Raw genomic sequence first — 20,391 nt, 5'->3', positions numbered from 1 at the left:
TAGAAAATATTATTCTATACATTCCAATTACTTCACCATTACTGCACAATACTACACAATATATGCCTTCTCTTACAGGAATACTTCCTCTAGAGCCTAATGATTGATAGAAATGTAATGTGATCACTGTACATGAACAAACTCTGTGAGAGGTCAAGGCCCAGGTCTGGGCTGTGCTATGACTGTGTAGGCCTTGGCTTTGAGTACCACACTGGCTACTCCTGTCAGGTCTGGTAGAGAGGTCTGGCTTTCAGCTGGTACGAACTGGAAATCACGTAACAAGTAGGCGGTGAACAGAAACAATTCCATTTTGGCCACGGCCTCCCCCAAACACAGCCGAGCGCCCCCGCCGAAAGGCAGGAGAGCACGCGTCGAGGCCCCCCCACCCTCCAGGAACCGCTCTGAAAGAGAGAGGGTCTACTGTTAGCTGCTGCTGGAACTATGTTGCTGAGCCAAGTGAAAGGAATGCTAGGTCTGCATCCCAAATGGTACCCTATTCCCTATATAGTGCACTACTTTTAACCTGAGCCTTATGGGCCCTGATCAATAGTAGTTCACTCTATAGGGAATAGGATGCCATTTGGGACATTACCAGTACACTCAATAGCCCAGCACCTGGTTTGAAGGCATAGGGATCCGTCCACACTGCAGGGTCATGATGCGCCCCAAACAAATTGGGGATGATGACAGTGTTTTTAGGGATGAAGTAGCCTGCAATACTGAACACATATGGAATAGACACAGAATTATACATTGCACATACATTGAGTATAGCAAACATTAGGAACACCTTCCTAATATTAAGTTGTACCCCCCCCCCCTCCCTCAGAACAGCCTCAATTCATTGGGACATGGACTACAAGGTGTCGAAAGCGTTACACAGGGATGCTGGCCCATGTTGACTCCCATGTTTCCCACAGTTGTGTTAAGTTGGCTGGATGTCCTTTGAGTGGTGGACGATTCTTGATACACACAGGAAATTGTTGAGCGTGAAAAACCCAGCAGTGTTGCAGTTCTTGACACAAACTGATGCGCCTGGCACCTACTACTAACTTACCCCATTTTAAGGCATTGGAGTATTTTGTCTTGCCCATTCACCCTCTGAATGGCACCACATTCACAATCCATGTCCCAATTGTCTCAAGGCTTTAAAAATCCTTCTTTAACCTGTCTCCTCCCCTTCATCTACACTGACTGAAGTGGATTTAACAAGTGACATCATTAAGGGATCATAGCTTTCACCTGATTCGCCTGGTCAGTCTATGTCGTGGAAAGAGCAGGTGTTCTTAATGTTTTGTGTACTCAGTGTATAAACATGCATTAGTACTGTATGATGAGGTATTACTTTTAGGTAGAAAAACGGCACAGAAGGGAAGTTGGCAAGGCAAATGTACTGTACAAAGCAGAGTAACAGCATCAAAACATAAGCTCCCATATGATGGTGAAAGTTACACATAGCTGTACAGTACTTTCCCACAGTGCATTTATTGAGATGCTCTGTAGAGTAATCTTATACAGTAATGATTTACATTAATGATATACAGTAAAGATATACAGTAATGATATACAGTAAAGATATACAGTAATGTTATACAGTAATGTTATACAGTAATGATATACAGTAATGATATACAGTAATGATATAGAGTAAAGATATACAGTAATGTTATACAGTAATGCTATATGGTACTACAGTAAGTATATCACAGAGGAGACTGGTGGGAGGGGTTATAGGAGGACAGGCTCATTGTAATGGCTGGAATGGATTTGATGGAACGGAGTCAAACACATCAAATAAATGCAAACCACATGTTTGACTCTGTTCCATTTATTCCATTTTAGCCCGTCCTCCTATAGCTCCTCCCACCAGCCTCCCCTGGTATATCTTCCATTCACCTGCTGTCTCTGATGGCTCTGTGAGGCACGGCTAGCGGAGCCACAGGTCTGAGTCTGAGCACCTCACTGATCACAGCACACAGAACTGGCAGCCTGTGTCTGTCACTGTACTGAGGGTAGCGCCCGTCCAGCACCGAACACATCTCATCATACACTCTGTACTGCACCTAGGGAGGAGGAAAGAGAGAGAGAGAGAGAGTAAGAGAGACGGAGGGAGAGAGAAAGAGAAAGAGAGATGGATGGAGGGAGAGAGAGAGAGAGTAATAGAGACAGAGGGAGAGATAAAGGGAGAGAGAGTGAGAGAGATGGAGGGAGAGAGAAAGAGAGAGAGAGAGATGGATGGAGGGAGAGAGAGAGAGAGTAATAGAGACAGAGGGAGAGATAAAGGGAGAGAGAGTGAGAGAGAAAGAGAAGCATCTCACCATGTGAAGTGATCTCAAACGTAAGTTTTGACTTACAGTCTATAATGGAATGCAAGCCAACAACACATCTGTGGGTTTCAGTCTAGTTCCATCTCTATAGAATACTATGTAAGGCATATATCAAAGGTCTGAGGACACTGGTGAATACAGTGTAGTGTAGTGTAGTGTAGTGTATTGTAGTATAGTGTGTAGAGTAGTGATACATTTATTAAACATAAGAATGAGTGTGAGTTTTTGTCAAAACCCGGCTCGTGGGAAGTGACAAAGAGCTCTTATGGGACCAGGGCACAAATAATAATATAATAGTAATCAATAATTTTGCTCTTTATTTAACCATCTTACATATAAAACCTTATTTAAAAACTTAATCTAAAATTGTGAATAACTCACCACAGGTTAATGAGAAGGGTATGCTTGAAAGGATGCACATAACTCTGCAATGTTGGGATGTATTGGAGAAAGTCTCAGTCGTAAATCATTTTCCACACAGTCTGTGCCTGTATTTAGTTTTCATGCTAGCGAGGGCCGAGAATCCACTCTCACATAGGTATGTGGTTGCAAAGGGCATCAGTGTCTTAACAGCGCGATTTGCCAAGGCAGGATACTCTGAGCGCAGCCCAATCCAGAAATCTGTCTGTGGCTTCTGATTAAATTCAATTTTCACCGAACCGCTTGCTGTAATTTCGATGAGGCTCTCTTGTTCAGATATCGGTAAGTGGACTGGAGGCAGGGCATGAAAGGGATAACGAATCCAGTTGTTTGTGTCATCCACTTCGGAAAGTACCTGCGTAATTGCGCACCCAACTCACTCAGGTGCTTTGCTAAATCACATTTGACATTGTCCGTAAGCTTGAGTTCATTTGCACACAAAAAATCACACAATGATGGAAAGACCTGTGTGTTGTCCTTATTAATGCAGACAGAGAAGAGCTCCAACTTCTTAATCATAGCCTCAATTTTGTCCCGCACATTGAATATAGTTGTGGAGAGTCCCTGTAATCCTAGATTCAGATCATTCAGTCGAGAAAAAACATCACCCAGATAGGCCAGTCGTGTGAGAAACTCGTCAGACAAGTGAAAATTATGGTCACTAAAGAAAACTTTAAGCTCGTCTCTCAATTCCAAAAAACTTGTCAATACATTGCCCCTTCATAACCATAACCACCTTCTGTATGTTGTAAAAGCGTTACATGGTCACTGCCCATATCTTTGCATAGTGCAGAAAATACACGAGAGTTCAGGAGCCTTGCTTTAACAAAGTTAACCATTTTCACTGTAGTGTCCAAAACGTCTTTCAAGCTGTCAGGCATTCCCTTGGTAGCAAGAGCCTCTCGGTGGATGCTGCAGTGTACCCAAGTGGCGTCAGGAGCAACTGCTTGCACGCATGTTACCACTCCACTATGTCTCCCGGTCATGGCTTTTGTGCCATCAGTACAGATACCAATATGAGCAGCAGCTAGGTTTGGCTACATATGGACCGTTAGTGGAATTCCCGTGAGTAACGGTTAATGCGATTGCATGTTAATTATTTGACTAGGCTACCTGTATTCGACATTGTGTTGTTATTCCGCTGAACACTAAATGGTTAAATTTTATTTTTGGCAGTGAAACAAGGCTACTCAGGCGAGGAAAAAAGCCTCACCCAAATGTATAGCCCCGTTGGACTGTTTGAAAATGTGAAGCAGAAAACATTTTTAAAAAGTGTGAATCACATTGTTATTTGACGTACTCCAGACAACATTGCGCATACCCCTGGTGGTAGTATAGTGTATCTAGTTCTGTAGTGTAGTGTATAGAGTTCTGTAGTGTAGTGTATAGAGTTCTGTAGTGTAGTTCATAGAGTTCTGTCGTGTATAGAGTTCTGTAGTGTCGTGTATAGAGTTCTGTAGTGTCGTGTATAGAGTTCTGTAGTGTAGTGTATATGGTTCTGTAGTGTAGTGTGTGGTTCTGTAGTGTAGTGTGTGGTTCTGTAGTGTAGTGAGTTCTGTAGTGTAGTGTGTGGTTCTGTAGTGTAGTGTGTGGTTCTGTAGTGTAGTGTGTGGTTCTGTAGTGTAGTGTGTGGTTCTGTAGTGTAGTGTGTGGTTCTGTAGTGTAGTGTATGGTTCTGTAGTGTAGTGTATGGTTCTGTAGTGTAGTGGTTCTGTAGTGTAGTGTGTGGTTCTGTAGTGTAGTGTATAGAGTTCTGTCGTGTATAGAGTTCTGTAGTGTAGTGTATAGAGTTCTGTAGTGTAGTGTATAGAGTTCTGTAGTGTATAGAGTTCTGTAGTTTAGTGTATAGAGTTCTGTAGTGTAGAGTTCTGTAGTGTAGTGTGTAGAGTTCTGTAGTGTAGTGTGTAGAGTTCTGTAGTGTAGTGTATAGAGTTCTGTAGTGTAGTGTATAGAGTTCTGTCGTGTATAGAGTTCTGTAGTGTCGTGTATAGAGTTCTGTAGTGTAGTGTGTAGAGTTCTGTAGTGTAGTGTATAGAGTTCTGTAGTGTAGTGTATAGAGTTCTGTAGTGTATAGAGTTCTGTAGTTAAGTGTATAGAGTTCTGTAGTGTAGAGTTCTGTAGTGTAGTGTGTAGAGTTCTGTAGTGTCGTGTGTAGAGTTCTGTAGTGTATAGAGTTCTGTAGTGTAGTGTATAGAGTTCTGTAGTGTAGTGTATAGAGTTCTGTAGTGTATAGAGTTCTGTAGTGTATAGAGTTATGTAGTGTAGTTTAGTGTATAGAGTTCTGTAGTGTAGTGTATAGAGTTCTGTAGTGTCGTGTATAGAGTTCTGTAGTGTAGTGTATAGAGTTCTGTAGTGTATAGAGTTCTGTAGTGTAGTGTATAGAGTTCTGTAGTGTAGTGTATAGAGTTCTGTAGTGTAGTGTATTGAGTTCTGTAGTGTCGTGTATAGAGTTCTGTACTGTAGTGTATAGAGTTTGTAGTGTAGTGTATAGAGTTCTGTAGTGTCGTGTATAGAGTTCTGTAGTGTAGTGTATAGAGTTCTGTAGTGTCGTGTATAGAGTTCTGTAGTGTAGTGTATAGAGTTCTGTAGTGTATAGAGTTCTGTAGTGTAGTGTATAGAGTTCTGTAGTGTAGTGTATTGAGTTCTGTAGTGTAGTGTATAGAGTTATGTAGTGTAGTGTAGTGTATAGAGTTCTGTAGTGTAGTGTATAGAGTTCTGTCGTGTATAGAGTTCTGTAGTGTCGTGTATAGAGTTCTGTAGTGTCGTGTATAGAGTTCTGTAGTGTAGTGTATAGAGTTCTGTAGTGTAGTGTATAGAGTTCTGTAGTGTAGTGTATTGAGTTCTGTAGTGTCGTGTATAGAGTTCTGTAGTGTATAGAGTTCTGTAGTGTGTAGAGTTCTGTAGTGTAGTGTGTAGAGTTCTGTAGTGTATAGAGTTCTGTAGTGTATAGAGTTCTGTAGTGTGTAGAGTTCTGTAGTGTATAGAGTTCTGTAGTGTAGTGTGTAGAGTTCTGTAGTGTAGTGTATAGAGTTCTGTAGTGTAGTGTATAGAGTTCTGTAGTGTATAGAGTTCTGTAGTGTGTAGAGTTCTGTAGTGTAGTGTGTAGAGTTCTGTAGTGTAGTGTGTAGAGTTCTGTAGTGTAGTGTACTGTATAGAGTTCTGTAGTGTAGTGTATAGAGTTCTGTCGTGTATAGAGTTCTGTAGTGTAGTGTATAGAGTTATGTAGTGTAGTGTATAGAGTTCTGTCGTGTATAGAGTTCTGTCGTGTATAGAGTTCTGTAGTGTATAGAGTTCTGTAGTGTCGTGTATTGAGTTCTGTAGTGTCGTGTATAGAGTTCTGTAGTGTAGTGTATAGAGTTCTGTAGTGTAGTGTATAGAGTTCTGTAGTGTAGTGTATAGAGTTCTGTAGTGTATTGAGTTCTGTAGTATAGTGTATCTAGTTCTGTAGTGTAGTGTATAGAGTTCTGTAGTGTAGTGTATAGAGTTCTGTAGTGTAGTGTATAGAGTTCTGTAGTGTAGTGTATAGAGTTCTGTAGTGTAGTGTATAGAGTTCTGTAGTGTAGTGTATAGAGTTCTGTAGTGTAGTGTATAGAGTTCTGTCGTGTATAGAGTTCTGTAGTGTAGTGTATAGAGTTCTGTAGTGTAGTGTATAGAGTTCTGTAGTGTATAGAGTTCTGTAGTGTAGTGTATAGAGTTCTGTAGTGTCGTGTATAGAGTTCTGTAGTGTCGTGTATAGAGTTCTGTAGTGTAGTGTATATAGTTCTGTAGTGTAGTGTATAGAGTTCTGTAGTGTAGTGTATAGAGTTCTGTAGTGTATTGAGTTCTGTAGTATAGTGTATCTAGTTCTGTAGTGTAGTGTATAGAGTTCTGTAGTGTAGTGTATAGAGTTCTGTAGTGTATAGAGTTCTGTAGTGTATAGAGTTCTGTAGTGTAGTGTATAGAGTTCTGTAGTGTATAGAGTTCTGTAGTGTAGTGTATAGAGTTCTGTAGTGTATAGAGTTCTGTAGTGTAGTGTATAGAGTTCTGTAGTGTAGTGTATAGAGTTCTGTAGTGTAGTTTATAGAGTTCTCCACTGTAGTGTATAGAGTTCTGTAGTGTATAGAGTTTGTAGTGTAGTGTATAGAGTTTGTAGTGTAGTGTATAGAGTTCTGTAGTGTAGTGTATAGAGTTCTGTAGTGTATAGAGTTCTGTACTGTAGTGTATAGAGTTGTGTAGTGTATAGAGTTCTGTAGTGTATAGAGTTTGTAGTGTAGTGTATAGAGTTTGTAGTGTAGTGTATAGAGTTCTGTAGTGTAGTGTATAGAGTTCTGTAGTGTAGTGTATAGAGTTCTGTAGTGTAGTGTATAGAGTTCTGTAGTGTCGTGTATAGAGTTCTGTAGTGTCGTGTATAGAGTTCTGTAGTGTAGTGTATAGAGTTCTGTAGTGTAGTGTATAGAGTTCTGTAGTGTAGTGTATAGAGTTCTGTAGTGTAGTGTATAGAGTTCTGTAGTGTATAGAGTTCTGTAGTGTAGTGTATAGAGTTCTGTAGTGTCGTGTATTGAGTTCTGTAGTGTAGTGTATAGAGTTCTGTAGTGTAGTGTATAGAGTTCTGTAGTGTATAGAGTTCTGTAGTGTCGTGTATAGAGTTCTGTAGTGTAGTGTATAGAGTTGTGTAGTGTATAGAGTTGTGTAGTGTCGTGTATAGAGTTCTGTAGTGTAGTGTATAGAGTTCTGTAGTGTAGTGTATAGAGTTCTGTAGTGTAGTGTATAGAGTTCTGTAGTGTAGTGTATAGAGTTCTGTAGTGTATAGAGTTCTGTAGTGTAGTGTATAGAGTTCTGTAGTGTCGTGTATTGAGTTCTGTAGTATAGTGTATCTAGTTCTGTAGTGTAGTGTATAGAGTTCTGTAGTGTATTGAGTTCTGTAGTATAGTGTATCTAGTTCTGTAGTGTAGTGTATAGAGTTCTGTAGTGTAGTGTATAGAGTTCTGTAGTGTCGTGTATTGAGTTCTGTAGTATAGTGTATAGAGTTGTGTAGTGTCGTGTATAGAGTTCTGTAGTGTAGTGTATAGAGTTCTGTAGTGTAGTGTATAGAGTTCTGTAGTGTAGTGTATCTAGTTCTGTAGTGTATAGAGTTATGTAGTGTATAGAGTTCTGTAGTGTCGTGTATAGAGTTCTGTAGTATAGTGTATCTAGTTCTGTAGTGTAGTGTATAGAGTTCTGTAGTGTAGTGTATAGAGTTCTGTAGTGTCGTGTATAGAGTTATGTAGTGTAGTGTATAGAGTTCTGTAGTGTATAGAGTTCTGTAGTGTCGTGTATAGAGTTCTGTAGTGTAGTGTATAGAGTTGTGTAGTGTATAGAGTTCTGTAGTGTCGTGTATAGAGTTCTGTAGTGTAGTGTATAGAGTTCTGTAGTGTAGTGTATAGAGTTCTGTAGTGTAGTGTATAGAGTTCTGTAGTGTAGTGTATAGAGTTCTGTAGTGTATTGAGTTCTGTAGTATAGTGTATCTAGTTCTGTAGTGTAGTGTATATAGTTCTGTAGTGTAGTGTATAGAGTTTTGTAGTGTAGTGTATAGAGTTCTGTAGTGTAGTGTATAGAGTTCTGTAGTGTAGTGTATAGAGTTCTGTAGTGTATAGAGTTCTGTAGTGTATAGAGTTCTGTAGTGTAGTGTATAGAGTTCTGTAGTGTATAGAGTTCTGTAGTGTATAGAGTTCTGTAGTGTAGTGTATAGAGTTCTGTAGTGTATAGAGTTCTGTAGTGTAGTGTATAGAGTTCTGTAGTGTATAGAGTTCTGTACTGTAGTGTATAGAGTTCTGTAGTGTAGTGTATAGAGTTCTGTAGTGTAGTGTATAGAGTTCTGTAGTGTAGTGTATAGAGTTGTGTAGTGTAGTGTATAGAGTTCTGTAGTGTATAGAGTTATGTAGTGTATAGAGTTTGTAGTGTAGTGTATAGAGTTTGTAGTGTAGTGTATAGAGTTCTGTAGTGTATAGAGTTCTGTAGTGTAGTGTATAGAGTTCTGTAGTGTATAGAGTTCTGTAGTGTAGTGTATAGAGTTCTGTAGTGTATAGAGTTCTGTACTGTAGTGTATAGAGTTCTGTAGTGTAGTGTATAGAGTTGTGTAGTGTATAGAGTTCTGTAATGTAGTGTATAGAGTTGTGTAGTGTAGTGTATAGAGTTCTGTACTGTAGTGTATAGAGTTATGTAGTGTCGTGTATTGAGTTCTGTAGTATAGTGTATCTAGTTCTGTAGTGTAGTGTATAGAGTTTGTAGTGTAGTGTATAGAGTTCTGTAGTGTAGTGTATAGAGTTCTGTAGTGTAGTGTATAGAGTTCTGTAGTGTAGTGTATAGAGTTCTGTAGTGTCGTGTATTGAGTTCTGTAGTATAGTGTATCTAGTTCTGTAGTGTAGTGTATAGAGTTCTGTAGTGTAGTGTATAGAGTTCTGTAGTGTCGTGTATAGAGTTCTGTAGTGTAGTGTATAGAGTTGTGTAGTGTATAGAGTTCTGTAGTGTCGTGTATAGAGTTCTGTAGTGTCGTGTATAGAGTTCTGTAGTGTAGTGTATAGAGTTCTGTAGTGTAGTGTATAGAGTTCTGTAGTGTAGTGTATAGAGTTCTGTAGTGTATTGAGTTCTGTAGTGTAGTGTATAGAGTTCTGTAGTGTAGTGTATAGAGTTCTGTAGTGTAGTGTATAGAGTTCTGTAGTGTATAGAGTTCTGTAGTGTATAGAGTTCTGTAGTGTAGTGTATAGAGTTCTGTAGTGTATAGAGTTCTGTAGTGTAGTGTATAGAGTTCTGTAGTGTATAGAGTTCTGTAGTGTAGTGTATAGAGTTCTGTAGTGTAGTGTATAGAGTTGTGTAGTGTAGTGTATAGAGTTCTGTAATGTAGTGTATAGAGTTGTGTAGTGTATAGAGTTCTGTAGTGTAGTGTATAGAGTTCTGTAGTGTATAGAGTTCTGTAGTGTAGTGTATAGAGTTCTGTAGTGTAGTGTATAGAGTTGTGTAGTGTAGTGTATAGAGTTCTGTAATGTAGTGTATAGAGTTGTGTAGTGTAGTGTATAGAGTTCTGTAGTGTAGTGTATAGAGTTCTGTAGTGTAGTGTATAGAGTTCTGTAGTGTAGTGTATAGAGTTGTGTAGTGTAGTGTATAGAGTTGTGTAGTGTAGTGTATAGAGTTCTGTAGTGTAGTGTATAGAGTTGTGTAGTGTAGTGTATAGAGTTCTGTACTGTAGTGTATAGAGTTCTGTAGTGTAGTGTGTAGAGTTCTGTAGTGTAGTGTGTAGAGTTCTGTAGTGTATAGAGTTCTGTACTGTAGTGTATAGAGTTCTGTACTGTAGTGTATAGAGTTCTGTACTGTAGTGTATAGAGTTCTGTAGTGTAGTGTGTAGAGTTCTGTACTGTAGCGTATAGAGTTCTGTAGTGTATAGAGTTTGTAGTGTAGTGTATAGAGTTATGTAGTGTAGTGTATAGAGTTCTGTAGTGTAGTGTATTGAGTTCTGTAGTGTAGTGTATAGAGTTATGTAGTGTATAGAGTTCTGTAGTGTAGTGTATAGAGTTGTGTAGTGTAGTGTATAGAGTTCTGTAGTGTAGTGTATAGAGTTGTGTAGTGTAGTGTATAGAGTTCTGTACTGTAGTGTATAGAGTTCTGTAGTGTAGTGTGTAGAGTTCTGTAGTGTAGTGTGTAGAGTTCTGTAGTGTATAGAGTTCTGTACTGTAGTGTATAGAGTTCTGTACTGTAGTGTATAGAGTTCTGTACTGTAGTGTATAGAGTTCTGTACTGTAGTGTATAGAGTTCTGTACTGTAGTGTATAGAGTTCTGTAGTGTATAGAGTTTGTAGTGTAGTGTATAGAGTTATGTAGTGTAGTGTATAGAGTTCTGTAGTGTAGTGTATTGAGTTCTGTAGTGTAGTGTATAGAGTTATGTAGTGTATAGAGTTCTGTAGTGTAGTGTATAGAGTTCTGTAGTGTAGTGTATAGAGTTCTGTAGTGTAGTGTATAGAGTTCTGTAGTGTAGTGTATAGAGTTCTGTAGTGTAGTGTATAGAGTTCTGTAGTGTATTGAGTTCTGTAGTATAGTGTATCTAGTTCTGTAGTGTAGTGTATAGAGTTCTGTAGTGTATAGAGTTCTGTAGTGTAGTGTGTAGAGTTCTGTAGTGTAGTGTATAGAGTTCTGTAGTGTAGTGTATAGAGTTCTGTAGTGTAGTGTGTAGAGTTCTGTAGTGTAGTGTATAGAGTTCTGTAGTGTAGTGTGTAGAGTTCTGTAGTGTAGTGTATAGAGTTCTGTAGTGTAGTGTGTAGAGTTCTGTAGTGTAGTGTATAGAGTTCTGTAGTGTAGTGTATAGAGTTCTGTAGTGTATAGAGTTCTGTAGTGTAGTGTATAGAGTTATGTAGTGTAGTGTATAGAGTTCTGTAGTGTATAGAGTTATGTAGTGTATAGAGTTCTGTAGTGTAGTGTATAGAGTTGTGTAGTGTAGTGTATAGAGTTCTGTACTGTAGTGTATAGAGTTCTGTAGTGTAGTGTATAGAGTTCTGTAGTGTAGTGTATAGAGTTATGTAGTGTAGTGTATAGAGTTCTGTAGTGTAGTGTATAGAGTTCTGTAGTGTAGTGTATAGAGTTATGTAGTGTAGTGTATAGAGTTCTGTAGTGTAGTGTGTAGAGTTCTGTAGTGTAGTGTATAGAGTTCTGTAGTGTAGTGTATAGAGTTCTGTAGTGTAGTGTGTAGAGTTCTGTAGTGTATAGAGTTCTGTACTGTAGTGTATAGAGTTCTGTACTGTAGTGTATAGAGTTCTGTACTGTAGTGTATAGAGTTCTGTAGTGTAGTGTGTAGAGTTCTGTACTGTAGCGTATAGAGTTCTGTAGTGTATAGAGTTTGTAGTGTAGTGTATAGAGTTATGTAGTGTAGTGTATAGAGTTCTGTAGTGTAGTGTATTGAGTTCTGTAGTGTAGTGTATAGAGTTATGTAGTGTATAGAGTTCTGTAGTGTAGTGTATAGAGTTCTGTAGTGTAGTGTATAGAGTTCTGTAGTGTAGTGTATAGAGTTCTGTAGTGTAGTGTATAGAGTTCTGTAGTGTAGTGTATAGAGTTCTGTAGTGTATTGAGTTCTGTAGTATAGTGTATCTAGTTCTGTAGTGTAGTGTATATAGTTCTGTAGTGTAGTGTATAGAGTTTTGTAGTGTAGTGTATAGAGTTCTGTAGTGTAGTGTATAGAGTTATGTAGTGTAGTGTGTAGAGTTCTGTAGTGTAGTGTATAGAGTTCTGTAGTGTAGTGTGTAGAGTTCTGTAGTGTAGTGTATAGAGTTCTGTAGTGTAGTGTGTAGAGTTCTGTAGTGTAGTGTATAGAGTTCTGTAGTGTAGTGTATAGAGTTCTGTAGTGTATAGAGTTCTGTAGTGTAGTGTATAGAGTTATGTAGTGTAGTGTATAGAGTTCTGTAGTGTATAGAGTTATGTAGTGTATAGAGTTCTGTAGTGTAGTGTATAGAGTTCTGTAGTGTAGTGTATAGAGTTCTGTAGTGTAGTGTATAGAGTTCTGTACTGTAGTGTATAGAGTTCTGTAGTGTAGTGTATAGAGTTCTGTAGTGTAGTGTATAGAGTTATGTAGTGTAGTGTATAGAGTTCTGTAGTGTAGTGTATAGAGTTCTGTAGTGTAGTGTATAGAGTTATGTAGTGTAGTGTATAGAGTTCTGTAGTGTAGTGTGTAGAGTTCTGTAGTGTAGTGTATAGAGTTCTGTAGTGTAGTGTATAGAGTTCTGTAGTGTAGTGTGTAGAGTTCTGTAGTGTATAGAGGTCTGTAGTGTATAGAGTTCTGTAGTGTAGTGTATAGAGTTCTGTAGTGTATAGAGTTCTGTAGTGTATAGAGGTCTGTAGTGTATAGAGTTCTGTAGTTTAGTGTATAGAGTTCTGTAGTGTAGTGTATAGAGTTCTGTAGTGTAGTGTATAGAGTTCTGTAGTGTCGTGTATAGAGTTCTGTAGTGTAGTGTATAGAGTTATGTAGTGTGTAGAGTTCTGTAGTGTAGTGTATAGAGTTCTGTAGTGTAGTGTATAGAGTTCTGTAGTGTAGTGTATAGAGTTCTGTAGTGTATAGAGTTCTGTAGTGTAGTGTATAGAGTTATGTAGTGTAGTGTATAGAGTTCTGTAGTGTATAGAGTTCTGTAGTGTATAGAGTTCTGTAGTGTAGTGTATAGAGTTCTGTAGTGTAGTGTATAGAGTTCTGTACTGTAGTGTATAGAGTTCTGTAGTGTAGTGTATAGAGTTCTGTAGTGTAGTGTATAGAGTTCTGTAGTGTAGTGTGTAGAGTTCTGTAGTGTATAGAGTTCTGTAGTGTATAGAGTTCTGTAGTGTAGTGTATAGAGTTCTGTAGTGTATAGAGGTCTGTAGTGTATAGAGTTCTGTAGTTTAGTGTATAGAGTTCTGTAGTGTAGTGTATAGAGTTCTGTAGTGTAGTGTATAGAGTTCTGTAGTGTCGTGTATAGAGTTCTGTAGTGTAGTGTATAGAGTTATGTAGTGTGTAGAGTTCTGTAGTGTAGTGTGTAGAGTTCTGTAGTGTAGTGTATAGAGTTCTGTAGTGTAGTGTATAGAGTTCTGTAGTGTACCTCAGGCCTGTGCAGTAGGAAGGCCACAGTCCAGCTGAGCCAGGCAGCTGTTGTCTCTGTTCCCCCGATCAGAAGGTCCACAGTGGCCATGTGGACGTGAGTGTCTGTCAGGACCTGGGAATGGACCATGCCCTTACTGCACACCATGACCATGTGTGTGACCCAAATGGCACTCTATTCTCTATATAGTGCACTGCTTTTAACCAGGGCCATGGTCAAAAGTAGTGCACTAGGGAACAGGGTGCCGTTTCGGATGTGCAGTATATCACTTACTATTACATGTTTATATCAAGTAGTAGAGTTCTGTAGTGAGCATTTGCATTTGCTTTGTGATTTTGATTGATTACCATGATAAACCACAGCCTGGTGCCATAGACTAGACCTAACATAGTGAACGTTAATCTGGAAAACTCAAATTAGTATGATATGTTACGTTTGGTGTGGTTACATAAGAAAGACAGTTACTTGACGCGAACGTCTAGCAACCCAAGGGTTGCGTGTTTGAATCTCGTCACGGATAACTTTTATCTAATTAGCAACTGTGCAACTACTTACTACTTTTTAGATGCTTTGCAACTACTTAGCATGTTAGCTAACCCTTCCCCTAACCAAAACTGTAACCCTTTAATCTAACTCCAAACCCCAACCTTAACTCCTAACCCTAACCCCTAGCCTTTCTAACGTTAGCCTTAGCCAGCTAGCTAACGTTAGCAACAACAAATTAGAATTCGCAACATATCATACTTTTTGCAAATTCATAACATATTGTACGAATTTCAATTAATACATACTATACAAAACGTAACCTATAATACTAATTGTAGGGGCCCGGATTCACTTTACTATCTTACGTCTACATCTGAGTTCAGGTTGTAAACCATGATAAGCCAGAACCTACCACGCCCTGTGTTGTGTCCTGGGGCTTCCCAAGGCCGTCGAGGAGAGCGCTTGTGATGGCAATGGCTTCCTCAGATGTTTTGCTCAGTGCCTGCATCTGTGGCAGCAATACAGTTCATATATTCCATATGCTACCAATGTACCAATATTACATTACAGATGCTTTTTTTAAACTTTGACATGATTGTATTTGTGTTTGCTGCTGGCTACTTGAACAAACGTTTGAAAAAGAAGCTACAGTATTCACACCAACCCTGTACTCATCCAGATGTGTTCTGATGATTTCATCTCTCCTGGCCACCTCTTTCAGAAGACGGGAGAACGGAGGATTGGGCAATTTCTTGGACAAATGGGAACAGATCAATATAATTACACAAGAGAATCACATATTCCCACTTTTGTTTGCACCATTTTAGACATTTTAATGTGTGTATCAGAGTAGCTGTCTGTGCATGCAGTTTCCCTGTCAGATAGTGTAGTATGAGTGTATAAACTTGACCGACCCTGAGCAGTGGGAAGGAGTCCAGAGCAGAGATCCAGGGAGAGCCCCATAGAGACACGATCTCATTAAGACAGCCATGCAGTCTCTGCAGCTCTGCAGAACTCTTCTCATACTAAAAGACACAGACAAATAGACAGGGGTCACAAACACAGACAAATGAATCAATATATGTCACGCTCTAACCTTAGAGATCCTTTTAATGTCTCTATTTTGGTTTGGTCAGGGCGTGAGTTGGGGTGGGCATTCTATGTTTTGTGTTCTATGTTTTCTATTTCTGTGTGTTTGGCCGGGTGTGGTTCTCAATCCGAGGCAGCTGTCTATCGTTGTCTCTGATTGAGAACCATACTTAGGTAGCCTTTTCCCACCTGTGTTTTGTGGGTAGTTGTTTTCTGTTTTTTGTGTCTGCACCAGACAGAACTGTTTCGGTCGTTCTCTTTGTTGTTTTTGTTATTCAGTGTTCAGTTTTTTTCAATAAATCATGAACACTTACCACGCTGCGCTTTGGTCCACTTCTTCATGCAACGATGACCGTTACAATATATTACAGGAAGTCCCACTTATTCCATTTGATACTACTGTATGTAAAGCGTCTTTGGCTCGTTGAAAAGTTATTAAAAAATCCCATTTGTTATTATTATTATCATTATCAAAATTATTATTATTATCATAATTATTATTATCATTATCCTAGTATTATCATAATTATTATCAGTATTATTATTTACAGTACACACAGTAGTACAGTAGATGCTTTACCATATGTGGCATAACCCTTTTCCACCTTCTATAACATGATTTTACGGTATTCATAAAGCACCAATACGTTTTTCTTGTATAAAGGATTGCTAAACTCTTTCAGGTTGTTGTTAGATTAAACTGGGATATAATGAGATATTACTTCAACACTGAAACAATGTACAGTACTGTTACATAACCCACTGGGCACAGACATCAGTTCAACGTTTAGTTTTGATTTACATTTGTTTGAGTTGTCAACTAACGTGAATTCAACGTGAAATCAACTAAAAATATCACCTTGTCATTGGATTTAGGTTAAAGTTGGGTAAAATAATAAATAAATCCCTTACGTTGATGAGTTTTTGCAAATCCAATTAGTTTCCCACGTTGATTCAACTTCATCACATAGATTTTGCGTTGAAATGACTTGGAAACAATGTTGATTCAACCAGTGTTTGCCCAGTGGGAGGTTTTTTGGATCAAAATGTGTTGTTGGTCAATTTGGTGTCATTCATTGCGTAAAGTTGCACAACCTTAACAGTAAACTAACCATGCATGGCTATTACTGTAAGCACACCACCCACATACCCAAAACACACGGACGACTGTGTGATCACGCTCTCCACAGCCGATGTGAGTAAGACCTTTTAACAGGTCAACATTCACAAGGCCGCAGGGCCAGACGGATTACCAGGATGTGTACCCGAGCATGCGTTGACCAACTGGCAAGTGTCTTCACTGACATTTTCAACCTCTCCTTGTCTGAGTCTGTAATACCAACATGTTTCAAGCAGACCACCATAGTCTCTGTGCCCAAGAACACTAAGGTAACCTGCCTAACTGACTACTGACCCGTAGCACTCACGTCTGTAGCCATGAAGTGCTTTGAAAGGCTGGTCATGGATCACATCAACACCATTATCCCAAAACCCCTAGACCCACTCCAATTTGCATACTGCCCCAACAGATCCACAGATGATGCAATCTCTATTGCCTTCCACACTGCCCTTTCGCACCTGGACAAAAGGAACACCTATGTGAGAATGCTATTCTTTGACTACAGTTCAGCGTTCAACACCATAGTGTCCTCAAAGCTCATCACTAAGCTAAGGGCCCTGGGACTAAACTCCTCCCTCTGCAACTGGATTCTGGACTTCCTGACAGGCCGCCCCCAAGGTGGTAAGGGTAGGTAACAACACATCCGCCACGCTGATCCTCAATACGGGGGCCCCTCAGGGGTCCGTGCTCAGTCCCCTCCTGTACTCCCTGTTCACTCATGACTGCACAGCCAGGCACGACTCCAACACCATCATTAAGTTTGCCGATGACACAACAGTGATAGGCCTGATCACCGACAGCAACGAGACAGCCTATAGGGAGGAGGTCAGAGACCTGGCCGTGTGGTGCAAGGACAACAACCTCTCCTTCAACGTGATCAAGACAAAGGAGATGATTGTGGACTACAGGAAAAGGAGGACCGAGCACGTCCCCATTCTCATTGACAGGGCTGTAGTGGAGCAGGTTGAGAGCTTCAAGTTCCTTGGTGTCCACATCACCAACAAACTAACATGGTGCAAGCACACCAAGACAGTCATGAAGAGGGCACGACAAAACCTATTTCCCCTCAGGAGACTGAAAAGATTTGGCATGGGTCCTCAGATCCTCAAAAGGTTCTACAGCTGCACCATCGAGAGCATCTTGACGGGTTGCATCACTGCCTGGTATGGCAACTGTTCGGCCTCCGACCGCAAGGTACTACAGAGAGTAGTCCGTACAGCCCAGTACAACACTGGGGCCAAGCTTCCTGCCATCCAGAACCTCTATACCAGGCGGTGTCAGAGGAAGGCCCTGGAAATTGTCAAAGACTCCAGCCACCCATGGTAATAGACTGTTCTCGCTGCTACCGCATGGCAAGCGGTACTGGAGCGCCAAGTCTAGATCCAAGAGGCTTCTCAACAGCTTTTACCCCCAAGCCATAAGACTCCTGAACATCTAATCAAATGACTAACTAGACTATTTGCATTGCTCTTTGACACTGCTCCTACTCTCTGTTATTATCTATGCATAGTCACTTTAATAACTCTACCTACATGTACATATTACCTCAATTACCTCGACTAACTGGTTCCCCCACACATTGACTCTGTACCGGTACCCCCTGTATATAGTCTCACTATTGTTATTTTACTGCTGCTCTTCAATGATTTGTTACTTTTATTTTTTATTTTTTTTAGGTATTTTTCTTAAAACTGCATTGTTGTTTAAGGGCTTGTAAGTATGCATTTCACTGTAAAGTCTACACCTGTTGTATTCGGCACATGTGACAAATGCAATTTGATTTGATTTGATTTGATCACCAACCCCACTAGATAACCAGCCTGGTTCAATTTTCCAACTGTGATATATAACTGCTTATCGTGCCTCTGCTTTTAGATAGCTTACCCACGCAGTGGTTAATAAAATACATGACTATATTTCCGTCATGGTTATTCCTTGGCCAAACCTGGTGTCTCTCTTCATTCTAATTATGGGTTATGTCCCAAATAACACCCTACTCCCTATATAGTGCACTACATTTTCACCAAAGCCCAAGTAGTGCACTATATAGGGAATAGGGTGCCACTCCTGGTGTATACACTGTACAGACTCAGAGTACTGACAGATAGCCGGCTTCAATAGTGGTGGTTTTCTTCCAGATACTTGATTGAGCCTGCCTGGAGCAGCCAGATCAAATGGCTGTGGTTTCTTTTTTTGGGACTGTTCCATTGGTTCCGTTGTGCCAGGCAAGCTCAATCAAGCGCAGACAACACATACTATTTGAACCCAGGTGTGATCCTCACCTCTTTCCCAAAGGCCAGTGTGGTGATGACGTTACTGGCTGCTACAGTGAAGTCCTCCGAGAGATCCACAGCTCTGCCGTTATAGTCCAGCAGCACCTGATGGATCACAGGTTACATATTCAGATATAAACTCCCTCACTGTAAACTACATATCGATTGCCTCAACTTAAGAAGATGAGTTACCCCGCTGACTTGTCACTTCAACTTTTTTTGGGCTGTAACTTTTTCAATTTGAAACCACTACATCGTCAATACACAAGGCCACAAACAAGAAGTACAACACGTGATACATCATTAAGTTGTGGTTGGCATGTTGCTGAGGTTGTGTTGCATTGTGTAATCTCCAGTTGAGTCAGTCAGTGTACTGGTACATGTTGGTTTACATTCCTTCTCAGAACACAGTGTATTTGTTCCATGCTGCTGTTCCCTCCCTTGGTAGAGAAAGTGTTCTGTGTTCTGTGTTCTGTGCAAGGGTTCGAAATACCTCCACATTGGTGTATGCTCCATTATAGTTCATTACAATGTTTTGACCCCCAGAAAGGTGGAAGGTCTTCGTGGAGTAAACATTGCAGGAGCATACAACCATATCATTACATATAGAACTCTAGAACGCTGAAGCTGAGAGATTATTTTTGTGAGGGTGGATACTTCACAAACCAGAAATCTTTATTTCTAACAGGTTTACCCCCAGAACCTAATCAAGCATCTGAAAAAATTACAAAAGATTTTAGTTCTGGTTTAACCCAGATTAGGATCCTAGCAACATGACAAACAATCATCCATCTTGGTCAGGGAAGCTTTCCTTTGAGAAACCGATCAAATGTGTTAAAATATTGTGTAAAACAATGAATTTGTACATATACAGGTCATTCTGAAAGTATTCAGACCCTTTCTCTTCTTCCAAATGTTGTTACGTTACAGCCTTAATCTAAATAAATACACATCTGATCACACACTAGCCCATAATGACAAAGCGAAAACAAGTTTAGAACTGTCATGTGTTTCATCTCTACTTGTCTCAGGTGGAGGGCCTGTTTCTGGATGACCCCGTGGAGCGACTGCTGGGAGCAGCGTTGCAGTGCATTATGGGCCAGACGGCGATGGGCCCTCCACTCCTCACTGTAGTCCCCCAGAGAGATGGAGCGGCCTCCCCCTGACACCACGTCTCCTGAGAGACAGGTAGGGAGGGAGGGAGGGGGGTAGAGAGAGAGACAGAGGGAGAGAGAGAGAGAGAAAGGAGAGAGAGGGAGGTAGGTAGGGAGAGATGAGGGAGGGTGGGGCGAAATGGAGGGCGAAGAAAGAGTGAGGTGAAGGGTAAATCATTTGAATCAAAAGCACTGTTGGCTCAGAGTAACAGAAGTGAGTGATGGTTGCTGGGAATACTCGGGTGGTTCTAGTAACGTGTTCTTTACCGGTGTAAGAATGTGGTCTCCCAGCAAAGTCAGACCATTTCTTCACCAAGGCTTCTCTGATGATGTCACCACTGTTTAATACCACCATGGCTGCAGCAAACACAAAATGCAGAGTCAAGACAAACGTACTGTAATACTGAAACCGTTCACATACTGAGGATGTTACATGTATCAACAACTATTCTGTCTTCAAACAGAGTTAACTTGAGTCACTTGGTTGGAAGTGACTTCATTACTGGTGTTGCCACACTTGAGGCGGTAGATGTTGCCATAGCGACGTGCCAGGGAGGTCAGGTGACTGGGCAGGTGGTCGTGTGCCAGCTCCAGCATGTTGCCCAGCAGAGGGAGAGAGAGAGGGCCAGGGAGAGAGGGAGAGAGAGAACGGGGAAAGAACTGATAGAAAGAGTGCAGAAGTCGAGACCCAACAGCTTGGGATGGAGGAGCTGGATAACATACAGTAGGTACACAAAGGGAAAGTTGGTTGTCATTCTCTTCATAATGTTACTGTTGACCATTGCTAATCAAGCGAAGCCACGTGCCCATATGGAAAATGACTTGTCCTATTACCGTTTACATTGAGGTTTACATAAGGCCTATTCATAGCCTATAATCTAATGATAAGCGGAGTTCCAGGTAAAGCAGCTTTTGATATAGATCGTTGAACAGACTGTCATAGATTGTCCTAGACCCTTGAAGG

General features: G+C 40.4%; 1 protein-coding gene across 1 annotated transcript; it reads right to left on the bottom strand.

Moving 5' to 3' along the window:
* Positions 1–36: 36 nt before the first annotated feature.
* On the bottom strand, positions 37–20,039 carry LOC120036659 (steroid 21-hydroxylase). Its single transcript, XM_038983042.1, has 11 exons — positions 19,931–20,039; positions 19,695–19,784; positions 19,296–19,450; positions 18,283–18,378; positions 14,706–14,816; positions 14,456–14,542; positions 14,204–14,299; positions 13,306–13,419; positions 1,897–2,063; positions 616–719; positions 37–401 (listed from the first exon to the last, which is right to left on the bottom strand). Exons 1-11 carry the CDS (start codon positions 20,022–20,024, stop codon positions 154–156), a joined length of 1,362 nt encoding a protein of 453 aa, XP_038838970.1. The 5' UTR covers positions 20,025–20,039; the 3' UTR covers positions 37–153.
* Between the last annotated feature and the right edge of the window lie 352 nt (positions 20,040–20,391).

The sequence above is a fragment of the Salvelinus namaycush genome, unplaced genomic scaffold (genome assembly GCF_016432855.1).
Source record: "Salvelinus namaycush isolate Seneca unplaced genomic scaffold, SaNama_1.0 Scaffold141, whole genome shotgun sequence".
NCBI classification, from domain to species: Eukaryota; Metazoa; Chordata; class Actinopteri; order Salmoniformes; family Salmonidae; genus Salvelinus; species Salvelinus namaycush.
The sequence above is the reverse complement of the archived record's forward strand: the minus strand, read 5'-3'. Positions and strand labels throughout refer to the sequence as shown.

Coding starts and splice junctions, on each gene's coding strand:
- LOC120036659 (XM_038983042.1), bottom strand. CDS start 20,024: ATGCTGGAGCTGGCACACGACCACCTGCCCAGTCACCTGACCTCCCTG. Junction 14,543..14,705: donor ACTCCTTCCCACTGCTCAGG/GTCGGTCAAGTT, acceptor CATTTGTCCAAG/AAATTGCCCAATCCTCCGTT. Junction 2,064..13,305: donor TCCTACTGCACAGGCCTGAG/GTACACTACAGA, acceptor CCTCCTCCCTAG/GTGCAGTACAGAGTGTATGA.